This window comes from Diabrotica virgifera, chromosome 7 (assembly GCF_917563875.1).
Source record: "Diabrotica virgifera virgifera chromosome 7, PGI_DIABVI_V3a".
In the NCBI taxonomy this organism is placed as follows: domain Eukaryota; kingdom Metazoa; phylum Arthropoda; class Insecta; order Coleoptera; family Chrysomelidae; genus Diabrotica; species Diabrotica virgifera.
Window position 1 is genome coordinate 250247577 of NC_065449.1, and position 27658 is coordinate 250275234.

Here is a 27658-nt window from a genome sequence, read left to right on the forward strand (position 1 = left end):
AATTTCACCCTGTATACGGTTTTTGAAAACTCTTATAAGATTTTTACAAATTAGACAAATAGGCAATTAAAATGGTATACATATTTATTTTTTCCCCACACGATTACTTAATTTTTTATAAAAAAATCAAATTTTACTATGAATTAGAAGTTTGGTGAAGTGAACCATAGATTTAAAAAAACATTTATTTTTTTGCAAAATCTATTTTTTTTTTAACAAATATTTTATTTATACATATGTATTAATACTTCCACATCTTGTGCTGCACGTTGTAAATAATAAAACCCTTTAGCTAATTTCCAGAATTTCAAAAGAAAGAGGTTGTTTTGAATAATAATAAAACATCGCCCTGTGTAGTATTTGTTAAGTGATTCATAAGTAGTGTCGTTTTATTGAATTCTCAGAGTTTTATTTCAAAGGGCAATTTACTTTTACAGTCAATTTATTTTTTAAATTAACGAAAAAAAATATATATGTAGAGCATTGAACAACTTCTTCTTCTCTTCTTCTTTTTATATAGACATTACTCTGTCTGTTATTTAATGTGCCTCCAGTAAGTTGTCATTCCATCTTTTTCGTGGTCTTCCCACTGATCGTCTTCCTATTGGGTAACCGTCTCTCGCCGTCCTTACTACTCAATTTGTTGTCATTCGGCTTATGTGGTCGTTCCATTCTACTCTTCTGCTTTTCACCCAGTTATTAATGTTGTCCACCTTGCATCTCCTTCGTATATCTGCACTTCTAGCTCTATCCCACAGCGTCTTACCATCGATTTTTCGCAATGTTTTCATCTCTGCTGTTTCTAGCATTCGTTTTGTCCTTTCTGTATCAGGTCGTGTTTTTGCCGCGTATGTCATTATTGGTCTGATGACTGTTTTGTAAATTCTGCCTTTCACTTCTTTTCCGATGTTTTTATTTCTCCATATTGTTTCATTCAGGCAACCTGCGGCTCTGTTTGCTTTATTCACCTGATCTTCCACTTCTGTTTCGAGCTTTCCGTAGCTGCATAGTGTGATGCCTAGATATTTAAACTCCATGACTTGTTCTATTATTTGACCATCCAGCTCTAATTTACACCTTATTAGATCTGCTGTTATAACCATGCATTTAGTCTTTTTTGGGGAAATTAACATGTTAAATTTTCTAGCCGTTATATTAAATTCGTGCAGCATACATTGTAAGTCATCTTCACTTTGAGAGATTAGTATTGCATCGTCTGCATAGCAGATTATTTTAAGTTGTTTTTCTCCCATTTGGTATCCTTTATATTGCATTTGGTATCCTTAGCATTGAACATAAACGGATTTATTTACATGTTTAAGTAAATTTAAGAATATGTATGTGTGTACAATAATTGTATACATACATAAAAGAACTTAAGAAACAAATAAAACAAAACAAATTTCTTTTTTGAGATTTATAGCAGATTTTCGAAATGAAATCCATCTTTGTCGGACCATCAACTGTCTAATAGACCTCCTCAGAGTTAAGGTATCATTTCTAATAATGTTACAAGAATCAACAATTTTATCAATTACTTAGTTCTTGTCGCGTATTGATATTTTCTCGATAAACCATTTCTTTTAATCGACCCCATAGGGAATAGTCGACAGGGTTAAAATCAGGTGATCTAGGTGGTCATGCATGAGGCCCTTCGCGTCCTATCCACCTATTTCCATAAGTTACATGAAGATGTTGACGAACAGTAACTGAGAAATGTAGTGAAGCCCCATTGTGCATAAAGTACATACCTTGGGCGGCTACGTTGGCAAGTAGATTCGGCAAACTATTTTGTAAAATATGATAATGCAAAAAAGTACAAACAGACTAAGAAACACAAATAAATAATAACGATGGCGAACGAAAAGTCAAATTATGTACATACTCAAACAACGAAAATGTCAAATTATCACTTTTATACACATACATAGTATCTAATAATACATGGTGAGAAGGTATATAGCAGGGGTGGCCAAGCTCCTTAATAGTCCGAGCCACTTTTCACAAGTTGAAGTTTTTCGCGAGCCGCAATCAAATAGGTATTCAAAAAGTATGTAAAGAAGGTATTTACAATTTTTTTAATAGAACTTTTGCTTACTGAAACCCGAAATAAAATCACGAAATATTAAAACTTAATTACATTTTTATTTTCCTTCTTTTGATAATTCTTTACAATTTGGTGATTAATATGTGGCAGTACTTCTCAGCAATTCTTTTAGATGCTGGTTAGGTAATACTGATAGGTGTTAGGATTTCACCAATTATAAAATGGAATAAAATGGGCCACACAAGTACGTTGTTCCTAATATGGAAATAATTCGACAAGCATCCTTTTTTAGGGCACCTAAATTCTGGTACAAATTTCCAAAATTCGGTATTCGGCGTCGACTTATACGTTTTATTTTCGAGCTTGATCTTCTTGCGTCTCTATTAATTTTAATTCTCCAGATGTTGTTTGGGTCATATATTGGTAATATTAAAAAATTCACCTTATGAGCTATGTTCATTTCAAATGAATTCAGAAAAAGATGAAGAGACGATTTAACATATTAAGTCTTCAAATCTATTTCGGAGTTCGGTCAATATTCCTTCCGGCTTTTTTATATACCTAGTTGTTAAGTTTTTCTAGTTTAATATTGTAAAAAAAAATTTTAAGTCGAGTAAAATGACTAAGATGTAAAATGTGTGCCTAATCAAAATTACAAATTACATCCGTAGCAAGGGTTATACAAAAATCGGTCTAAATTCGGTCGATTACTGACTTCTAGATTGCGCCACTCTTATGTAATGTTCATTAGCGCAGTTTTCGGTGTGTCATATCATTCTTATCTTGGATGGAAATGGAATTTTACAAAATCTTTCATGTTTGTTGTCAGTAAATTAAAAGACATTTTGAAACACATATGGAACGATAATCATTTTTTTAAATCATACCTAATACAAAATTGAAAAATAACTTGAAAGTACAATCGAGAGCCACAAGTAATCCTTCAAAGAGCCGCATGTGGCTCGCGAGCCGCAGTTTGGCCACCCCTGGTATATAGGAAACTGTTCCTTTTGAAATTCTGGAAATTGGCTAAAAACGTTATTAAAAATATTATTTAAAACGTATAGCACGATCAGTGGTAGTATTATTACTTATAAATTAAATATTTGTTAAAAAAATACATTTTTGTAATAAAAGTTAATTTTTTTAAATCTATGGTTCATTTCACCAAACTTTGAATTCATAGTCTTTGATTTTTTTTTTATAAAAAATTCAGTAATCGCGAGGGGAAAACAATAAATATGCCATTTTAATTACCTATTTGTCTAATTTGTAAAATTCTTATTAGAGTTTTCAAAAACCGTATACAGGGTGAAATTGTTTCTAAGACTAAAACGAACTAATTTTTAAGGCCGGGCCTGATTTGGATAAATCAGTTGATTGGGCGGTAACTTATAAATTAAATATTTGTTAAAAAAAATTGATTTTTGTAAAAAAAGTTAATTTTTTTAAATCTATGGTTCACTTCACCAAACTTTTAATTCATAGTCTTTGATTTTTTTATAAAAAATTAGGTAATCGTGTGGGGAAATATAAATATGCCATTTTAATTGCATATTTGTTTAATTTGTAAAATTCTTATTAGAGTTTTCAAAAACCGTATACAGGGTGAACTTTTTTTCTAAGACCAAAACGAACTAATTTTTTAACGCCGGACCTGATTTTTTCCTAGTTTAAATAAATCAGTTGATTGGGTGGTAATAGTGTAACGATTAACCAAAATAAGAGACACATCGATCTTACCGTTCAAAAATTATGACGCATACAAATATCTGTAAAAATGAACAACTCGCACTGTATATTATTAATCAATAGGAGCAGACACTTTTTAATGGTCATTTGTTATTCCCCATAGGGGCCTCTATACGAGGTAGGAGTATGTACAGTTCCTCATGACTCACCCTGTATAGATATAGATAAAAAATAAAAATAAACGAAATACAAAGACACCACAAGAAACCACAGAATCAAAACTGGCTTTCTCTAACTTTTTCGTTTATCACAAAACGCGAAAAACTTGTTAAAAAAATACCATTACAGTGTTATCACACGCAGTGGCGTAGCGTGAGTGTCGGCCGCCCGGGGCGGAAGACAATTTTGCCGCCCTCTTATTTAGGTATTTTAGTTTATTGTATAACAATTACATACATTAATTATAGAGAACTTTTCGCCGAGAACAGTCATTATTATTTTGCATTATACAGGTTGGACTTTAAATAAAAAAGTTTATCTAAGTTTTACAATCACGTTTATTAATACAAAAATTCTTTTACTTTAACCAATTAGATACATTGATATAACTTAGGTACCTATCACTTAAGATTAGGTACACCTTGACGATCGACAAAATTAAATAAAATCAATTTTTAATTAGAACTAGAACGATACTATAATGTTATATTTTTATTTCTATTGAAAAGTAATATGAGTATTTGTTAGAATTAAAAACAAAACTTCCGTCTTCAGTTAAAAATTTATACGTCTACCTTTTTAAGAGCAAAATATTTTATTGCACCATCACTGTCTATCGCATCACACACCTCTTGCTCAATAGACACAATAGCCAAATTAGTTAGTCTTAGAGTACAGAGTACTAATAATTGTCGATCTTAAATAATTTTTAACCATTTTCAATTTTGAAAAACTCCTCTCACAGCTGGCCTTTCTTATAGCAACTGTGAAAAATATTCGGAACATCATTAAAATATTGGGCAGAGTATCTTCCAGCTTGGATTTAACAATAAATTTAAATAGTTCAAGTGAGTCTGCATTAATCAATTTCGTTGCCTGTGTTGTCTGGATCTAATAATATAGCCGGCGTAAGATAAACAAACTTATCTGTTAAATTCTGTTGCTGTTAAAAATGCTCACGATTTTCTACAATAACTCTATCTAACGAAGAAAACAGCTTTCGTCTCAACTCATTTTTCCGTCATCGAAAATATGCTTTCTTGGTATGCGCCTCCGAGGTTTTATGGAAATTCCAAGTTCTTCACACATATTTGCATACCCTACAGCGCCATTTGCCCATTCCTCTCTTTTCTCTGTCAATATCATCTGCAAAGCATTTACTTTCTGAGCGCACAATATTGTGTCAAGTCTCCTTGTTTGTATTTTTGTGCATCATTCACTTCATGTAGCAACGGTTGCCACAGGCAAACAAAAAACAAAGAAAGGAAAATGACTGCATCGAAACTAGTAAAGCACCTGCATATGTCCTAGTGTATAAGCTTTCACCTGCTTCTGTCAGTTTTTCCAAAGTGACGAGAATGTCTTTGTAATAATGCCATGTCACATTTACGGCATCGCCTCTTGCACTCCACCGCGTGTCTTGAATCCTTCTTTGGCCTATAGCTGCTATCAGAACTTCCCAACGATGTGTCGAGAAAAAAAAAAAAAGAATGTGTGTGTACTTTGTACGCACGTAAGAAGTTATACTTCTATTATATGATTATATGATTATAAACGAAATTAATATACTTTTTATTTATATTTTATTTAAATATTAAATTAATTTATACTTAATACTTCTCAAACATTTTTATTAAAACAGTGCCAAAAATTAAAATAATAAAAAATAAAACACACACAAACACATTAAAAATGCCATAAATGATTTCTGAACATTAATTGTCGGAAAATTTTTTAACTAAATACGTATTTTCTGAAAATAAAATTATATAATAAATATACTTACAATCATAAAATATATAAAAAAAATAAAAAAATAAAAGTTTCTATTGGGATTCGAACCAACTTACCACGCGGCTGGTATTTGCGTTGTATTGGGATTCACTCGCATTAAAACTGCGCCACAGAGACAGCTTGTCATTATGTGCGAAGATCGTCTAACTAAACAGATTAACCTTTTGACATTTTTAACTTATGTAAATCAAATTATTTTGATTTTGAATTGAAATGATTTACAATTGAAAAAATACAACAAAACATAGGGTAAGAAGACAATATATTAGGTGTATATTGATAGAAATTTTGATGGTAATCAAATTATGTAAAAAAAAGTATTACATACTACTTATGTATTTTGGTAGGTTCAAGGTAGGTATCGGAGCCCGTATAACGACTAATAAATTTCGCAATCACTTACGTCGTGCAAAGTGGCTATGTTCAAATATCATAACAAAATTTGATCAACTATTTATAAAACACTTACCAGTGAAAGATTCTTTAGCTTTGAATAAGCGAGATCTGCGGCACTCATACTAGGCACAGTTTGATGAGCTTTCACATTGGCATGTAACAATCATCTCTTCTATGTAAATAAGTCCAAAAATATAATATGAAAACTATTTAAAAAGGCAGTATAACCATTAACTAAGTTTTTGTTTGTTGTTTCTCTTCCTACAAATTTTAAAACGCAACAAGCATACATTATAACCAAACACAGTCCCACAGCTGTGCCACAGCTGCCATATTGGATAATTTTTGTCATGTCATTTGAACATCCAATCAGAACAAAGTTATAATGCGCATGCGCCCGGTCGCTAGGTTTTCCCATATAAAATTTCACCGTCATTACGCCCGTAAAGAAGTATAACTTCAAAAAAAAGAATAGCAACGTTCTAAATTGCCGAAAAAAGTTGTGCCGATTTATAGCCATAAACGGGGAATTCCCACAAGTCAGTATAGACGTTGTTGCCAGTCACTACAAAATATCATTCAAAGAAAAGGAATTCCCCGAATTCGTCACAAAAGAAGTACCTATGTAATGAAAAATTCCGTGCTCCTTTCAATCGGTCCGAATTTGTAGTTGCGATAAAAATATAAAATGGTTCAAATATTGACAAAATATTTTTATTATTCATTGTTAAATTTTGCCGCCCCCTAAAAAGTGCCGCCCGGGGCAGACTGCCCCTGCCGCCCCTACTACGCTACGCCACTGATCACACGGATTTAAGTTCCATATTATACAATTTGGCCATAAAAATTGGTATTACATAATTAATCAAGTCCAAGAGAATCCTACGATTCTCTTTGACTGTTTGGTGGATAGAATTCATAACGAAGTTGTTTTGCATTGAATGGGAAATATACCTACTCCATTTAATATTACAAGGCAAGGTAGACGGAAGAAGTGGACCAGGTCAAAAAAGAACGTCATGGCTTAGAAACCTGAGAGAATTGTTTAACAGATCCTCTGCATCCCTTTTCCGAGCGGCCGTCAACAAAAAATTACTATAGCCAATTTGATAGCCAACGCTCGATAATCGAGCACGGCACATGAAGAAGAAATAGGAAGATCTAAAAATATAAAACTTTTAAAAAGTAGGGAAAGTCCCCAGAAAGAATGAAACTAAGCCTAGATTATCAATACTAACCTCAGAGTCCGAATCCCAATCTCTCTCTCTTTTAGTCGATGACACGGCAACTTTCTCGGACTTTGTTGCCTCGGATTTTATTGCCTCGGGTTTTGGTGGCTTGGGTATTGTTCCCACGGATGTTGTTGGCATGTCGGGTAGCGAACGGATGCTATAATAAAAGGTGATCCAGTTAAACGGTACGATTTGGTAACGCTGCTGACGATAAAATAGAGGAGCCGCGGGCTTGCGAGATAAACATTGTGTCAATAAAAATTGTAGCCAACTTTGAGCTTCACATTACAAAATTAGTTAGAATGTTACAGGTAGTCGAGGAAATGAAGCTGAAAAAATGGCAAAACCTCGCAATTTTTTCGTCCAGCATCGATTTGTACAAAAATTTGGGATTAGGCTCATTACACCCTCTAGTTCATTTTCTATATTGAGCCGTTGTACGCTTTTGGTTTTTTAAGGGTGAAAACTACCCCTAATTGTAAGAAATTACAAAATAACATTTTAAACTTTAATATTGTCAACATTTGTTACTTATTGTAGTAAAAATGCCTTTTACAAAATTAAGCTTTTATTCACATAAAACTTGACAGTAGAATTAATTTGAATGACAAAACAATTAATCAATAAAATAAACAATGACAAAAGAATACTAAATTATACTACATTCACCCGGCCCTATTTTTGAACAAAATCTTGCAAATATCGTGGTTTATTTTTAGTTCTAGCTGATTTACGGCTAGATTGAAAATCTGAATTTTCCAATCTTGGTTCATGATTATCATCAGGTACTTGATTGGGTTCTTGAATAGATAAATTTTCTATGTCCTCTGGTATTGATTCAGTAGTGGAATTCTCTAGTGTATTATTTGGACTTTCATTTTCATCTTCATCATTATCTTGATTCAATAATTTCAGGTCACCTCTAGGAGCTAAATGCTTCGTTGAAACTGTACTTTTCTTTCCGTTTGGATACTGTATTAAGGCGTAATCTGAATTGGCTTCTAAAAGATCAACCTCTTCAACTAAAGGATCAAACTTACTTTTTCGTACAAATTTTCTTAGTAATACTTTGTCTGAATCTTTAAGCCATGATGGAATACAAGTTCCGCTAGTTGATCTTCGCTGATACGTAAACAAACGTTCATGAGGTGTACAATTGGTTGCTGTACACAGTAAACTTCTTATAGAGTGCAGAGCATCTGCTAGAACAGTCTCCCATTTAGTGATGTCTAAATTTTTGGTTTTCAATGCTAGATTCACTGCTTTCCATATAATTCCATTGTATCTCTCGACTTGACCATTTCCTCCAGGGTTATATGGTGTTGTTCTACTTGAAGATATTCCTTTAGAGTGTAGATAATTAATAAATTCTTGTGAAGTAAAGCTAGTTCGCAATCTATAAGACCTCTAATTTTTGCTGAAAAATTATTAACCCATTTTGAGTAATGTGAAAACATTCCAAGTGCCCTCTGAAGACTTTTAGAATCATTCGGAACTGGTAAATTTAGTAGAGGCTTCAATCTGTCTGGATCAGGTTTCATTGTAGAGTTTTCTATTGTATATCCCAAAATATTTATAATTTTTTGATTGTAGTGACATTTATTTTGATTTAAAGTTAACCCATATTTTTTAACAGCATTTAAAAAATTCTGTAAATTTAAATCATGTCTATCTTGATCCTCACCACCAACTGTTACATCATCTAAATAAGCGTAAACACCTTGTAGATTTTCTTTTTTTATGATAGAATCAATGGCTCTCTGAAAACATGATACTCCATTGGTAACTCCAAAAGGAATACGACGGAATTGGTAAAGGCCTCCACTTGCCTCGAAAGCTGTAAATAGTTTGTCAGATTCGTAAATTGGTATTTGATGATATGCGTATTTTAAATCAAATGAGCTAAAAATTTTATATTTTGCTATCTTAGACACCAGTGAATCAATATTCGGCAACGGATAAGCATCAAGTAATGTGAATCTATTTATTGTTTGAGAGTAATCAACTACCATCCGACGTTTATGATTTTCGTTTTTAGTTACCAACACTTGGGCCCTCCAAGGTGATTTACTTTCTTCAATAATTTCTTCTTTAAGGAGACGTTTTATTTCTTGTTTAATAAATTCTTCATCTTCCTGTGAATGCCTGCGAGATTTAGTAGCAATAGGGTGACAATTTTCTGTTAAATTGGCAAACAACGAAGGTGGCTTAATTTTAGCTTCAGTAAGACAACATATCTTAAGAGGTCTTCTTGGTCCTCCAAATTTAACTTCTAAGCTTTCATGTTGTTTCATAATATCTTGACCCAAAATCACATCTGTACAAAGATTGGATAAAACTAAAACTTTTGTTTGATCATATTTTTCTTTATCAACCTGAATGTTTATTAAACAATAGCCTTGAATATTAGCTGAGAATGACATAGATGCCATAGAAACTTGGACCCCTTGTATTGGAAAAATTTTAAGCTTATTTTTAATAGCGAATTCATGATCTAAAAAAGTATCTGAGCTTCCAGTGTCTATTAAAGCGTTGGCATCAATTTGGTTAACTGTTACTTTGGCTATACATTTTGAAAGCGATTGAGGTGTTTCCATTGAAGAAGCGATTACCATTGTAGATGCATAAGTTGATCTCGTTTGACTTTTCTTTGATTGCATGCACATTTTAAACCAATGTTCAATTTTATGACAGTTTTGGCAAATCGCAGCCCTTGCTGGACATACAGATCGAGGATGTCTTGGATGTCCACAAAAATAACAAGTCTGACCAGGTTTTGTTTGAACAGAAGCTAAAGTAGTTTGTTCTGAATTTGGATGACTACAAGATGCTATATTATTTAATGCTGCATGATATGTATCAGATTGTTTTTGAGAATCTTCTAAAGATCTAGATTTAGATAATGCTTCGTCCAAAGATAAAGAACTAAACTCTAGTAATCTTTGACGCATATTAGATTGAACGAGACCATTAATAAAAGCATCACGAATATAGTCATTTTTATTTTCTTCTGAAGAAACTGCTTTAAAATTACAATTTTTAGCCAAAAGCTTTAACTGTTGAGCATACTGATCTATAGATTCGTTTATTTGTTGTTTTCTTGTAGCTAGAATATGTCTTGCGTAAATCTCATTTGTAGGTTTAATATACAATTCTTCCAAAATTTTGATAGCAGAAATGTATGTTTTTGCTTCGCTTATGTAATCATATACTGAATGTGAGACAAAATTGATTAAAAGCATGTACTTGTCTTTATCTTCTAGCGATTTTTCTGTAGATTTATTGCTTTCCAAAAAATTCTTAAATGTTTCGTACCAGTGTTTAAATTCTTTGGCGGCAGTTTGGGAGTTTGGATCAGCCTCTAGTTTATCAGGTCTAAAGTACTTCTCCATTGTATATTTGGTATATTTATGTGAATAAAATTGTAGTAAAAATGCCTTTTACAAAATTAGGCTTTTATTCACATAAAACTTGACAGTAGAATTAATTTAAATGACAAAACAATTAATCAATAAAATAAACAATGACAAAAGAATACTAAATTATACTACACTTATTAGTTACAGAATGATTGTTTTATGCTTTTAGATATACTATCATAATATTTCAACTCTTAAAACCACCCTTGTTGGAGCCTCTGGTTGGAGCTATATATGTAATAATGAAACTGGTATATAAAAGGCTGAAGGATATTTATAAAGAAATAGAAGAATAATAAATATTCTGACACTAAATTGACATAAATCTTGTTCCGTCAATTTTAAAATCTAATTTAATATTTTTGTACATCTCTGATAATTTTTATTGTTTAAATTTGTTAATGTATTATTTTTTATTGTTAATTTAAAGATTGGAATAGTTAAAGACTTATAAAACCGATTTTCTTTAAGGTAGGTATGTAAATATTTGATATAATTGTATACAAAACTAATAAATTTTGTTCTTTAAGGAGGAAAAACGGTGTTTAGTCTGTAATCCCAGTTCCCAAGATTTCAACATTATAAATCGGTTTTTGGTCACCTTGAAGACGTGAAAATGTCACAGCAGGTACGGATCCATTTGGAACTTGGTGAAGAAGATAGCTTAGAGGTAGTTAAACTAACAACAATTAGATTTTTATCAGATGATATCACTTATTTGTTTCCAAAAAATTTACAAAATTTTATACTCAAGTATATTCAAATGGGAAATAAGCCACAATTTTACCTAAAAATGATTTTATTAACGTTTCGACGCCCAAGTCGGGTGTCGTTGTCAAAATACAAAATAATACTAAATAAACAAAAATGTTGTTGCTTAGTAAAAAATTCTTCTAATAATTTATTTAATCTGACTCATTTATATCGGCAATTCAGACACGTATTATACATTTTAAAGTAGACGACTTTAAAATGATATTGCCAATATTGATGAGTTGCGTTCCTGGGACGACTTTACTAAAAGATAGTTCATTCGATTACATGAAATCAATCCCAACTCAAGAATATCCGCCACAAAAAATCATAGCATGTGATCTGTCTTTAAAAAGACAACCAAATGCAACGGTGGCACTGAAATTCTCGCGTTAGAGATTCCATAGTAAATCACGAGGGAAAACCAGGAAAAAACCTCGTGATACTATCCCGACATCGTAAGTATTTGGGTTTACATTTAGTTTACTCTCAAAACTAATACCAAATTCTGACTTGATATTTTAAATTTTAAATAATACTAAAATACTAAATATGTACTAACTCGATATGTTACTGGTTTACTAATTGTGGTATTTTCTTTCTATTGACTTCCTCCTTTAATATGGGTAACCACATCCTACTGCATTCTACCGAGGAATTTGCGACACAATTGGTTTCATTTAGCATAATTAGAGCCGCTTCTTTGATTTTTTTCTTTTTACTATCTGCTTCTTTTAGGACTATACTTGAATCTCTCCACTGAACTCTATGTTCATTATCCCATGCGTGTTGACATATTTGAGATCTATCAAATTCTCTATTTTTTATATAAGACTGATGTTCATTTACTCTAACGTCTAATGGTCTTGACGTTTCACCTATATAAAATTGTTCGCATTCACAAGATATTTTATAAATACAATTCTTTGTTCTTTATTTATTTAGAAAACCAACACACACCAACAGATATCTCAATTACAAATCAAATCATAACATCAACGTTAAAAAGGGAATCATTAAATCCTTATATGATAGAGCCAAAATTACTTGTTCTAACGAAAATTCATTTTTAGAAGAAAAACAATTGTTAACATCTGTTTTATTAAAAAATGATTATCCCATATCGTTTATAAATAAGGAATTGTCAAGATTGGATCGAATGGAACAGAACAACTTAGAACGGGATCCTACAACATTCACAAGAAATAATACGAGGAAAATATCAATACCATATGTAAAAGGACTATCCGAGAAACTTAAAACAATAGGAAATAAATTCAACATATCAACAACATTCAAAACAACAAACACATTGAGATCTATTCTATCTAAAACTAAACCTAACAGTGAACAAGAAAGAACAAAAAATTGTATTTATAAAATACCTTGTGAATGCGAACAATTTTATATAGGTGAAACGTCAAGACCATTAGACGTTAGAGTAAATGAACATCAGTCTTATATAAAAAATAGAGAATTTGATAGATCTCAAATATGTCAACACGCATGGGATAATGAACATAGAGTTCAGTGGAGAGATTCAAGTATAGTCCTAAAAGAAGCAGATAGTAAAAAGAGAAAAATCAAAGAAGCGGCTCTAATTATGCTAAATGAAACCAATTGTGTCGCAAATTCCTCGGTAGAATGCAGTAGGATATGGTTACCCATATTAAAGGAGGAAGTCAATAGAAAGAAAATACCACAATTAGTAAACCAGTAACATATCGAGTTAGTACATATTTAGTATTTTAGTATTATTTAAAATTTAAAATATCAAGTCAGAATTTGGTATTAGTTTTGAGAGTAAACTAAATGTAAACCCAAATACTTACGATGTCGGGATAGTATCACGAGGTTTTTTCCTGGTTTTCCCTCGTGATTTACTATGGAATCTCTAACGCGAGAATTTCAGTGCCACCGTTGCATTTGGTTGTCTTTTTAAAGACAGATCACATGCTATGATTTTTTGTGGCGGATATTCTTGAGTTGGGATTGATTTCATGTAATCGAATGAACTATCTTTTAGTAAAGTCGTCCCAGGAACGCAACTCATCAATATTGGCAATATCATTTTAAAGTCGTCTACTTTAAAATGTATAATACGTGTCTGAATTGCCGATATAAATGAGTCAGATTAAATAAATTATTAGAAGAATTTTTTACTAAGCAACAACATTTTTGTTTATTTAGTATTATTTTGTATTTTGACAACGACACCCGACTTGGGCGTCGAAACGTTAATAAAATCATTTTTAGGTAAAATTGTGGCTTATTTCCCATTTGAATATACTTGATTATAAAAATGCCACAAGAAAATAGCTTCAGAACAACAAAAATGTTATACATCATAAAGATTTATTTGACACTTGTAGTACTGTCAAAATGGCAAGTAAAGTTTTGACAAAAGTAGGTCAGTATAAGAATATCACCATTACATTAATTCCTGAGATTGCTACTTTGTATTTAGACGAAGATTGTAATTTTGTTTTTAAAAATTGTTACTTAGAAGAATTAGTAGAGTATAATACAGAGATAAATACTCCGGTTTCATTAGAAGAAACAGAAAAGACTCGAGCAGATTTAATTAGACTAATTGATAGGTTAAGCACTAAACTGGAGACAAAAGAGAACATGAGGCTAGATATCTCCCGAATTCAAAGTCAGTTTGTTTTAAATAAATTTCAAGGCAAAGAAAATGCTAGACAGTGGATGAGTAATTTTGAAAATGAGTGCGAAAGACATGAAATAGCAACAGATGAAGCTAAAATACAAATATTACGTCTTTTTCTGGAAAATAATGCTATAGAATGGTATAGCTCAACTTTATGTAAACTAACGATGTATGGAGCATGGTCGGAATGGCAAAATTCTTTTTTAGAAACTTACGGCGATAAAAGTTGGCGAACAGTGTACTTAGCATATACTTATAAGTATTTAAACGGTTCTTTTCTAGACTATGCACTAAAAAAAGAAAGGATGTTGTTAGAGACTGAGCCTTTTATGTCAGATCAATCGCGCATAAATCACATTGTGGTGGGTCTGCCATCGAACATTCAAGATCGCTTGGACAAAGAGACCGTTAATACTACTGAACAGCTTATGAATCAGTTACGTAGATACACATCAATATTTCCTAGATACAAAAAAAGTCAAGGAAGATTTTTAAGTGCTACTAATGAGACTGATATTCGTTTGAATGAAAGTAGAAATCAAAAATCGATAGAAAAACGACCATGTAGTAACTGTGGGGCTCGTGGGTACCCGGGACGTTTTCATCCAGTTAAAATTTGCAGATACAAAACCCGTAGCGCTGAGGTAAGAAGGGTAAATCTAGCGGATGTTGGTGAAGTTGCTGTTTGTTTAGTAAGTTTTATAAAAATATATAAGTTTACTCAATACTATGATTGTTTGACTTATAACCCATTAAATAAAGTAGTTTAAACATGGCGCAGTCAAACAGCTAGTTGGGTTACAGTTTACAGTCGAAAAGCTAAATTTATAGCAACTTGTACACGAGGTACCATACATAACCTACAATGGCAGTGATGGGAATAAATGTAAAATTACCACCAGATTTTGACCTGCAGGATCAAAATGCTGCAAGCGAATGGAAGTTCTGGAAGACTAGTTTCGAAGATTATTTACTAGCAACGGGACAAGACCAGTCAGCAGATAAAATGAAAATGTCAATTTTAAGAAATATAATTGGGGCTGAGTCTGCCAAAATTATGTCCACATTCGAGATCCCAGAAGCCGAAAATAACAAGTATGACTTGATGATATCACTAATCGATAAGTATGTTAATCCAAGGATGAATGAATCATTTGAAAGATACAATTTTATCATGAGGGTCCAGAAAGAAGGAGAGTCGTTTGAGCAGTTTCTTACTAGTTGTAGACATTTGATTCGAACATGTAATTATAATGAAATTGATCCAGAACAAACAGCCGAAGATAAAGCTCTGAGAGACAAAATATTAATGGGCATCAGAGATCCAGTTACTAGAGAAGCTCTATTGAGAGTGGACAAACTTACCCTACAAAAAGCCATCGAATTTTGTAGAACTAGTGAACAAAGTAAGAACCAAAATTTGAAATTTCATACCGAAAGAAAAGATGTAGACATAGGAGAAGTTCGTAAAGATAGGTACCAGGGCCATAGAAATTATAATAACTCTAGAAGTAAAGCGAATACCAATGAAAAATTCAAGTGTAAAAGATGTCAATCAACTCATGGGGCCAGAGAATGTCCAGCGTATGGAAAGAAATGTAAGAAATGTGGGCTTTTAAACCATTTTGCAAAGTCGTGTAGAGTGAAGAATATTGATGTCATAGATGAAGATAGCAGTGATGGATCAGCTGATAGTTTTGTAGGAAATGTCAATAAAGTATACCAAAATGTAAGTAGTCAAAATATTTGGGATGAAATTATAGAAATTAAAAACAAGAGAATTAAAGTAAAACTTGACACAGGTGCAGATGTAAGTATAATTCCATTAAAAATTTTTAAGAAAATTGATAAACAATTTAAAATTAGGGATAATCATTATGTACTGAAAGGGTTTGAGGGTACTCAGGCTAAAACAATGGGTGTCGTAAATTTATTTTGTAAACATAAAAATAAGTATGTTTACGAGGATTTTACAATTATTAATGGGGCAACTCGAGTTCTTTTAAGTGGTAAATTATGTATTGATTTGGGGTTAGTTAAACGAATCAACAATATTGAGAGTTGTGGTACTTTAGAATTAGCAGAAAGGGATAAATTTATAAACCTTAACCCTGAAGTTTTTAGAGGTCATGGTAAATTTTGTGGTAAACATAGGATCACTACAGTAGACAATTTTGAGCCAGTAAGTTACCCACCTGTAAATGTACCTGTCGCAATTAGAGATAATTTAAAAAATGAATTAGATAGGTTGACAAAAAGAGGGGCAATTGTCAAAGTTAACGAAATTGACCCCAGGGCAAGCATAAACCGCATTGTTATTGTGGAAAAGCAAAATGGTAAGTTACGTTTATGCTTAGACCCATTAGATCTAAACAAACAAATAGTCCGCAAACCAAGAGTAGTACATAAATTGGAAGATGTTTGTGCACAAATGATAGGTAAAAAGATATTTTCTGTATTTGATCTCTCTGAAGGGTATCATCATTTAGAACTTGACGAGACATCATCATGGAAATGCTGTTTTGCAACTTCTTATGGAATTTTCAGATATAAAGTATTGCCATATGGATTATCAAATTCCCAAGATCTGTTTCAAGAAGTAGTAGAAGATAAATTTAAAGGTATAGAGAATTTATTGATTTGTCATGATGATATGATTGTTATGGGAACAACAAAAGAAGAACATGATACAACTGTTAAAAAAGTGTTAGAAAGGGCTAAAGAAGTAGGAGCAAAGTTTAATGGGGACAAATTTCAATATTGTCAAGAAGAGGTCAGATTTATGGGTCAAGTTTTTTCACATAAAGGGATGCAAATAGATCCTGACAGAGTGGAATCACTTTGTAAACTTGAAAAACCAAATAGTAAAGTAGAATTACAAAGAATTTTGGGCGCATTTAATTACGTTAGACGGTACATTCCGAACATGGCTGAACATATTCAACCTCTTTGTCAATTACTTAAAAATAATGTAGAATGGGTGTGGCTCCCGTCACATCAAAAATGTTTTGATAATTTAAAGAACATAATTTGTAAATCACCAGCGTTAGTCCCTTATGATCCTAATCAAAAAATTATTTTACAATGTGATGCATCTAAAAATGGTTTAGGTGTTTGTATGTTCCAGAAATATGATTCTATTTTAAAATTAGTAGCTTGTGCATCACGAAATATGAATGATAGTGAAATAAATTATAGTCAGACTGAGAAGGAACTATTGGCAATTTATTATGCTACTCAAAAATTTCACAATTTTATTTATAATCTTGATGTTGACGTTCAATCAGATCACAAACCTATAATCTCCATTATGAAGAAGCCAATTTCCAAAATTGGATCAGTTAGACTCCAACGTTTAAGGCTTAAACTTCTCAAGTACAGATTAAATGTATATTTTGTTCCTGGGAAAGACATACATTTTGCTGATATGCTATCTAGGTCCAGTTTAAATATAGAGACACATGACCCAGAAATGTTTGAAATGGTCCACTCAGTGAGTAAACATTTACCTATGAGCCAGGAAAAGCAATCTGAGTTAAGACTAGCTACTAGCCAGGATGAGGCATTAGCAGTAATTTTTGATTTTTATTATAATGGGTGGCCAAAAGAAAAAAATGTTTCTCAAGTGTGTAAAAAGTACTATGGTATAAGAGATTCACTGTATTTTGAAGCTGGCATCGCATTTATAGATGACAAAATAATTATTCCGAAAAAACTTAGGCTTGACATGATAAAATTGCTTCACAAAGGCCATATAGGAGTCAGTAAAACTATAAACAAAGCCAGGAGTATATATTATTGGCCAGGACTTAATGATGATGTGACAAACTATATAAAAAAATGCAGGATATGTGAGAAATACAGACCAAATAATTTTAAAGAACCAATGATGCCTCATGACATTCCCAGACTAAGATTCAATAAAGTTGGTACAGACATTTTAGAGTATGGTTCAAAAGCATATTTAGTAAGTGTAGACTATTTTTCGCATTGGTTGGACATTTCAATATTAAAAGATAAAACCTCCAGTTCAGTAATCAACTCATTTCAAGATACTTTTAGTAGATTTGGATATCCAGAAATTTTAATTGCAGATAATCTACCATTTACTTCGGTAAAATGTAAAAATTATTATAGAGAAAAAGACATTACAATTATGACATGCACTCCACATTACCACCAGAGTAATGGACTTGCAGAAAAAGCAGTCAATATAAGCAAACAAATTTTAAGAAAGAGTAATGAGGAAAATGTTGATTTTAGAGATTTGGTGATGGAATATAATAATACCTGCATAATAAATCTTGATGCATCTCCAGCTCAAATTTTACAGAGCAGGATCCTGAGAGGACAATTACCAACTACAGCTAATAAATTAGAACCTACAATCCAGAAACAAGTATATAAGAATTTATGCAAAGAAAAAGAGAAATTACAAGTACGTTATGATAAGACAGCACGAAGAAAACCAGTAGAGTTTAGAAAGGGAGATAGGGTAGTAATAAGAAGTTCAAAAGATAATTATTGGCGTAAAGCAATTGTGTTAGAAAAGGCCAATGAACCTAGATCATATTGGGTGAAAAAAGAAGATAACAATAAAATTATTAGACGGAATTCACACCAAATGAAACATTCATACACCACAACACTTGAAAAAGAACTCATTTTAGAACCCGAGTTGTACCCTGATATTCAGTCACAAAGTGTTCATAAAGATACCACTCACATTAACGTAAATGATAGTGTTAATAAAACCATTAGTTGCCCAAGCCCAAATGTAAAATCAGTACCTACATTGAGTCATAAAGTCAACCCAAATATTGAGACTTCTAACAGTTATAAGACGAGAGTTGGTCGTAATATAAGGACCCCTTATAGATATCGATCTTAGGGGGAAGGTGTTTAATATATATAGCTGTGTAACAGCGTAGCAAGGGGCTGCGTGCTAGACATGACATGGCTAACTTCAAGCCAGTCAACATGGTTGTCACTTGTATGATTTATTGTATGTAAGATGTTTAGTAAGTTTTATAAAAATATATAAGTTTACTCAATACTATGATTGTTTGACTTATAACCCATTAAATAAAGTAGTTTAAACACTGTTAATGTTCAAGAGGAAGAACAACAAAAAAACTAGATTATACACCACCAATTAAATTAACTGTTACAATAAACAATAATAAAGTTACTGGAGTTTATGACAGTGGATCTAATATAACACTAATAAATTCAAAGATTATTGAAGATCTTAAACATAATATGTTGGAAAATGAACAGACATTTAGAACAATTAGTGGTGTGGAAAAAAGTTATAATAAAATAACGTTACCTATGAAAATCCATAAAATAGAACAAGAAATAGATGCATTTGTGATTAAAAATGATAATTTTTCTTATGACGTATTGCTAGGATTAGATGTTATTAAATAGTTTCGTTTGCTGCAAGATGAAAATTTGAATATTCTCCAAAGAGTGGATGAAAATAATATAGAAGATATTAAGACATTAGAGGAAAATTTAAGATATAGTTATAATAGTACAACCGAGACTTTAGATAACAATAAAGTTAAGGTAAGACATTTTGAAGAAAACTCCTATGACTATTTAGATAAAGTAAAACATCTAGACAACATTAAAATTAAACAAATTTCTAAAATATTAGATGAAAACTTATCGATATTTGCAAAACACAAGTATAATGTAGGAGAAGTAAAAAATTAAGAAGCTCACATTAAACTCTATAAATACATTTCAAAGAAACATTATCGATGTTCAATTCCGGATGAACGTGAAATTGAAAGTCAGGTAACCAAGTTACTTGAAGCAGGCCTGATAGAGGAGTCTGAATCTCCTTTTGCTGCACCAGTGACCTTGGCATATAAGGAAGACGATCTAGACTCTGTGTTGATTTTCGTGAACTGAATAAAATTTTGGTACCGGAATCACAACCATTCCCGCGAATCGAAGATATTATAGTAAAGGCTCGCAACTGCAAATAGTATACAGTTTTGGATATTAATTCAGCATTTTGGACAATACCAGTAAGACAAAAAGATCGTTATAAGACGGCATTTGTTACACAGTCCGGTCATTATCAATGGAAGAAATTACCTTTTGGTTTAAAAATATCTCCAGCAATTTTTCAACGAATACTAGCCACTACTATTCGACGTAACAGACTTCAGGGATTTTGCATAAATTATATTGATGATATTCTTATCTTTTCTTCTGATTTCGAAGAACACATAGATCACATAGATAGAACAATTACTTCATGCACTCAGGCAAGAAGGGTTCCTGCTGAAACTATTAAAATGTAAATTCGCTCAATTTTCTGTGAAGTATTTAGGTCATGTTCTCTCTTACAATTATGTTAGACCACATCATGATAACTTAAAATCTATTAAACACTTTCCCAGACCTCAAAATAAGAAAAATATTCGTCAGTTTCTAGGAAAAATCAATTTTTATCATAAATACATTCCAGATCATACTAGGTTTCTTGAGCCCATCCATAATCTTCTACGTAAGAACACAGAGTTTAAATGGACAGATGAATGCGAGGCAACATTCATTCGAATCAAAAGAATATCTCTGTCAGAGTCCCATCTTGTCAATTTTTGACCCACAGAAAAGAACCTTTTTATTTACAGATGCCAGTGCTTTAGGAGTTGGAGCAGTTTTAAAACAGTTACAAGACAATGGTGAGTTGCACCCAGTGGCATATTTTTCAAAGAAATTCACACCATCACAAGCAAAGAAAAAAGCAGTTTATTTGGAGTGTCTTGCAATAAGAAAAGCACTACGTTATTGGCAGCATTGGTTAATAGGGCTAAAGTTTCAGGTAATCACAGATCATAAGCCATTAGAAAATCTTAAAATAAAAGCGCGAACCGATGAAGAACTTGGAGACCTAGTATACTATCTCTCTCAATATGATTTTACTATTACATATTCTCCAGGCAAAGAGAACGAAGAAGCTGATGCTCTTTCGAGAAACCCTGTTTTGGAATCTTTTGAGAATACTGAGGACATACTACAAGTGGTAAATTTGGTAACCATCGAAGACCTAAAAGAAGATCAACAAAATAATAGCACTGAGCTATCTTTAGACAAACGTACAGTTAAAAAAGGCGAACTTCTTTATAAAAAATTAAGAAACAAAGAACGCATCTTTATCTCTAAGAACTTTGGTCTACAGTTGGTAAAAAAAATTCATTCTCACTATGGCCACATTGGAACTGGTCATATGATAGCAAAGATACGACCTTTTTATTATTTTAAACATATGGATGCAGTTATAGCAGAATTTTGTAACCAATATGATATTTGTAAGAAAAACAAGTTAAGAAGAAGCCGAGACATTGGTCGTTTATCACAGTTAGGGCCAGCCAAGGAATCATATGAAATTATGTCGCTTGACACTATTGGTGGGTTTGCAGGCAACCATTCACCTAAACGTTATCTTCATCTTCTGGTAGATCATTTTAGTAGATTTGTTTATACATGCCCTTGTAAAGGCCAACAAGCTAAAGATCTAATCAGGTTCTTACGTCCTATTTTTGAGAAGAATAAGGTGAAAGTTCTCCTGGCTGATCGCTATGCAGCGATTAATTCAAATGAGTTCAAATCCTTCATAAAAAACTGTGGCATAACTGTAATTTTTACGGCGGTTGACTGTCCTTTTTCAAATGGATTAAATGAGCGTCTCAACCAAACACTGGTAAATCGTATTCGCTGTAAGGTTAACGAGAAACCACGACATCCATGGTCCAACATCGCAATTGAATGTACAGAAGAATACAACCGAGCAACACACAGTGTAACAAAATTCTCTCCACTTTATTTACTCACGGGTGAACAATCTTCAATTTTGCCCTCAGATCTTAATCAACTTCAAGATTTGGCTCAAAACAGAACTCTGGCATTACAAAATTCACAAAGAGCTCACAATAGCAATAAAATTAGAGTTGACCGTAAGAAGCAAGACTATGAATTTAAAGTCGTAGACTTAGTCTATGTCGAAATGGGTAACCGTCTTAACAGAAACAAACTTGATTCGATAAGAAAAGGGCCATTCAAAATTTTAAACAGGTTTTCATCATCAATTTATGAATTCAATGGAGGCTATCGTCGGAATCAGAAAAATTTTGTCCATAGCAGTAAGCTCTTGCCTTTTCAAAGGGGGGAGATGTAATAATGAAAACCTGGTATATAAATTGACATAATTTGTTACATAATAAATTGACATCTTGTTCCGTCAATTTTAAAATCTAATTTAATATTTTTGTACATCTCTGATAATTTTTATTGTTTAAATTTGTTAATGTATTATTTGTTATTGTTAATTTAAAGATTAGAATAGTTAAAGACTTAAACCGATTTTCTTTAAGGTATGTAAATATTTGATATAATTGTATACAAAACTAATAAATTTTGTTCTTTAAGGAGAAAAAACGGTGTTCAGTCTGTAATCCCAGTTCCTAAGATTTCAACATTATATATATAAAAAATTTACTTATCCTAAAAAAATAATTTCGGCTTGCATCGATTTACATAAAAATTTGGGATTAGGATCATCTCACCCTGTACTTCATATTCTATATCATGCTTAAGGGCGTTGATTATTTTTAGGGGTGTAAACTACCCCTTATTTTCAAAAATTATATAAAAATATTGTAAACTAATATGGGTAAAATTTGGTTTTGATTCATTAAATAATGATTGTTTTATACTTTAGGATATAATATCATAATATTTCAACCCTTAAAAACCACCCTTAATAACATTGCAGTTTTTATAAGTAGAGATTTTAATAGATCTATACAGAAAAAAAAGTAGAATTAAAGAATTACAAAAACATTTATTTACACAAACATACGAATTTACAAATATGTACAAATACAAATACAAATAGTTTTTTAGTCATCTTACAGTATACGAACCGGTTCTTTGGTATTATACATACATTGAAAATTATCCATAAGCGGACTATCCGAATTTTTCGAAAAAAAAAAAATCGTTTTATAAACATAGCTCCTTCATTTTTGGCGATAAAATGTGTTTTCAAAAATGACTTTGTAGGATTTTTAAAGAGTCATAAGACTGTGTAAACTAAATTCCGTAAGATCCCTTAGTTTTTAATTAGGGTGGGTTTAAAGGGCTCGAATAAGTGTTTGTTTGCTCGTAAATAGAGGTTTTAAACAGCTATATCTCGCTAACTGTTCACTGTAATGAAATTCACAAGGAAATTTTAGTTATTAAAAAAGCTACAATTTAGTAGTCCATCATTTTTTTTGTATCTCCAGTATTTTCGGAGGTATTTTGAAGTAAAAGGTGAAAAATGGGAAATTCCAAAAAATTAATTTTTCTTTAAACTCAAATTTTTGTAAAATTAGGCTTTTTAAATAGGTCAAACTTCTTGGGTGTATTGATAATACAAATATAAAAGGAATTACAGAAAGGTAGTTAGGAGGTTGTTTTCACTGATTTTTTCATAGAGAAAAGCAGGTACCGATCTTTTTTGATCACAAGTCGCTTAATTTTTAGTCTAGAAACTTTTTATTATTTTTTTTGAAAGGCCTAACTGTATAAATGAAAAAATTATTTAAGTTTTCCTCGAAAAATGCAAAGTTTTTCCGTTACTTTACTTTCAATATTTCAACATATGCATTTGACGAAGAAAGCTAACTTTTAACATGCCGTATCTCGGTTTGTGTTGGTCTTAAAGATATTACAGAAAAAGAATTTGGTTAGTGTTACTAAAAGATACAATTTTGATATCTACAATTTTTTTGATTAAATGCATATTTTTCGAGGTATTATCAAAAATCCCTCTAAAAAAGTCGATTTTTTCATCGAAAAACTGTTACTTTCAAACGCGAATAAATCGAAAAATATTAGTTTTACGAAGAAAATGTAAAAAACATTTTTTTCTTAGAATTACCTTTTTCATCGATTTACATGGTTGAAATGTAATAAAAAATTCCCGCCCCCGAGATGGGATGGCAATCACCCCCAAGGTTTTAGCGTACAGCGGCATGATATAGAAAATGATCCTTGGAGTATTCCCTACCTTCTGTGAAAATTTCAAGTAAATCTATGCTGGACGAAAAAATTGCGAGCCAAAATGCTTCATTTCCTCGACTAAGGCTGTTCTATAACATAGTGGCAGACCAAAGATATAAGTGAAGTACCCTATATGTTATTTTATAGTCGAAATCTCCTTAGCTTCTCCACCATAAAAATATAAATATTTTTTATGTTATACAGGATATTTACAAAGGTATAACCAATTTTGTATGAAAATCGTAATAAGTTCAACTCACTGCACAAATAGAAATAAGTGTATAGGTATATTATTATTAAGAGGATCGGTACGTATTTTAGGCTGCAATGCTATTCAAATGGGGATTCGTTTTTTTCGAATCCTGAGAAAACTAATAAGTATTTTTGAAAAATTTAAACGCAGAATGAAAAATTACGTTATTAGCGAGGGCCGAAAGTCCCTGAGAACTTCTATAATGTTTATTTTAATAAGTTACAGGGGAGAAAAACTAAGAGAAAATTTAGTGTGATTTTTAATTTCAAATATCTCATTCAAAATAAACTTTTTATTTATTCTAAGGGACTTTCGGCCCTCGGTAATAATTTAGTCTTTCATTCTGCGTTTAAATTTTTCCAAAATATTTATTGGTTTTTTCAGGATTCGAAAAAAATGAACACAATGCCGTGGTAATATTTTCCAAATCTATCTTTGTCTTACAACGCACTCAGCCGAATATAATATTGTCAGCCTATATTGTCAGTCAGACACTGACAATCAGTGACAATTTTAAATATTTGACATTGCATCGGGAATATTTTGAGTTTTGATTAAATATTATTGATATATGCGCTCTGAGCTTCGCTGGTGGCGCTCCTAGCGGATTACTGGAATTATCTTTCACCGGTAATTTTTAAATTTATTATTTAATTGTTATCGCTTAACATTTACAACGCAAAAAATTAATGAAATTGTAATCGATTTTTTTAAGATTTTGCTAATCATTTTGACGTTCTATTGATAAAATATGAATTTCTTACTTCGGATACTTTCACAATTATCGTGTAGATGGCGCTAAGATTTTATTACATTTTACGGAACATTAAAAAAACTTAAATTCAGTATTTAAAACTAAGTATATGTAAGGTAAAAATATATACCACAGCTTTGACCAACTAATATTTTTTATAATTAATGTTTTTAATTTTAATTTTACATTAATCACTTTGACATTTATGTCAAATTTCCGGTAAACGTTTACAGACTTGCCACTACTGGCGCTCGAGAATTTGTAAATATCCCCTCTACGTACGAGCTCACAGAGGATAGTGTATTTGATAAATAATTGATTTAAGACGTGAACTTAATAAAAATTATTATTATTTGTGGAAAATCCAAGCAAAGAATACATCAGGATAATATTCTGTGATCCAAGTATTTTGTTGTTAAAGATGTTCAAAATTGTAAGCGTTCCATAACAATATATTATTAAAAAATCACTTTAACACTTTTCCTCTTTTCTCGATTGAGTATTAGTTTTTCTTGTACAAATAAATTATTACAATCACTGAATACATAGTTAGTGAAAAAATTATCACATTTATTAACTGAATTAATAATTTGCAATTATAAAAATAACAGTTATCCAAGAACATTTAAAACCCATCTCTTTAAATTAATGATGACATTTTCAAGTAGAATGACATTTTAGTAATGTTTACATGTCCATACCAGTGTGAATTTTACTACACGTAATTTGCCGTGTAAAGACAGAAAAAGTAGGGATACACGTAAAATATTTGCGAATTATGTACCTACCCATAGCCTTAAGTACATATTTTTTTATTTATTGTCAAAATGTTCAAAGATTATTGATATAATTATTATATTGCTAATTTTCTGTATATAGAATACAGGGTGAGTCAAAACGCAAGTACATTATTTTCTCAGTAATTTTAAATTGAACACCCTACAACTTATATCACTGTCGAAGAGTACCATTATCGTACTTTAATTTTTATATAACATTCCCTATGTCTAAATTTATTAGTTTCCGACATATTTTCATTTTTCAGAGGACATTTTTAATTAGGTGTCTAAATTTTTTCAAATTTTAAGTAATCCATGATTGAATTGATTAAAACTGACAATTTAAGATTACTGATTTTATCAATCCGGTAACCAATGTAGCAAATAAAGAAAGAGAAAAAATTTATTAGTAATAAATATTACAAAAAAAAAACACAACCACAAAATTCAACATTTTTGAAACAATTAAAAAACACTTTTGTATATAAATGTAACAATGTACCAAATAAAGAACGAAAAATAATTTATTAGTAATAAATTTTACAAAAAGAAAAAAAGAACACAAAATACAACATTTTTGAAAAAATTAAAAGCTATATTTACCTAACAAAATATTTTAAATATTTAATTACATAAGCTGTTCAAAATGACCTCCTATTATGCATGCCTAAAAACGATTATTGAATGAGTTAATAATTACACTACGAAGCCAGAGCCGGATTAAAGACAGTGGGGGCCCCTAGGCAGAATTGGTGTGGGGCCCTACATCTTAACATTAAAAAAATTGTTGTTATAACAACTATGGTACCTTCATAGTCAACTGCCGGGTTTTACCTTTTAGAAATTAAAAAAATACTATTCTAACTGGGAAATAAGCCACAATTTAACTTGAACAATTTTTTTTCTTTTCTTATTGGCTATGGATTGCTTGATCCATTCAGCAACGATAAAATGATTTTATTGACATTTCGACTTCCACTTCGGACGTCGTTATCAAAATACAAAATATTTAATGTACTTATTTATATAAAATTAATATCTTGTATCTTGATAATGACGTCCGAAGTGGAAGCCGAAACGTTAGTAAATTCATTTTTTAAGTTAAATTGTGGCTTATTTCCCAGTTAGAATAGAAAATTACATAAATGCCACAAACAAATAGCTTCAGAATAATATTTAAAAAATGTTGATATTCTTTTATCAATATATATTTTTAAATATGTAATAAAAAATACAAGGGTCTTATCTTGTTAGAGTGAGAGTGAAATATTAAAAATAAACATAGTTAAGATGCATGGTTAAAGTCACGGTACTTTTCGAGATTTTTTAATTGAAAATTCCTTGATTATGTCGGACATGTCTAAATATCTTAAAACATCGTGTTCAATGCTCATTATTATAGAGAGATGATTCAAACGCTCTTGGCTCATCATAGACCGAAGTCGATTTTTAATTAACTTAAGTTTTGAGAATGATCTCTCTCCACTGCAGTTAGTTAGCATCAGAACTAAATATAAACGAAGTGTAACCTCAACGTTTGGAATATTTGGAAACGCATCATTCATATTCTTTTCTTTT

At 31.4% G+C, this 27658-nt stretch overlaps 1 protein-coding gene across 1 annotated transcript in view; it reads right to left on the minus strand.

The window, feature by feature from the left end:
- LOC126888423 (uncharacterized) overlaps nucleotides 1-27658 on the minus strand; it is a 50780-nt gene that overhangs the window by 14429 nt on the left and 8693 nt on the right. The window contains exon 2 of the mRNA XM_050656676.1: nucleotides 7387-7537. Within this exon, the coding sequence (XP_050512633.1) occupies nucleotides 7387-7537 (151 nt within the window). The remainder of the gene's footprint in view (nucleotides 1-7386; nucleotides 7538-27658) is intronic.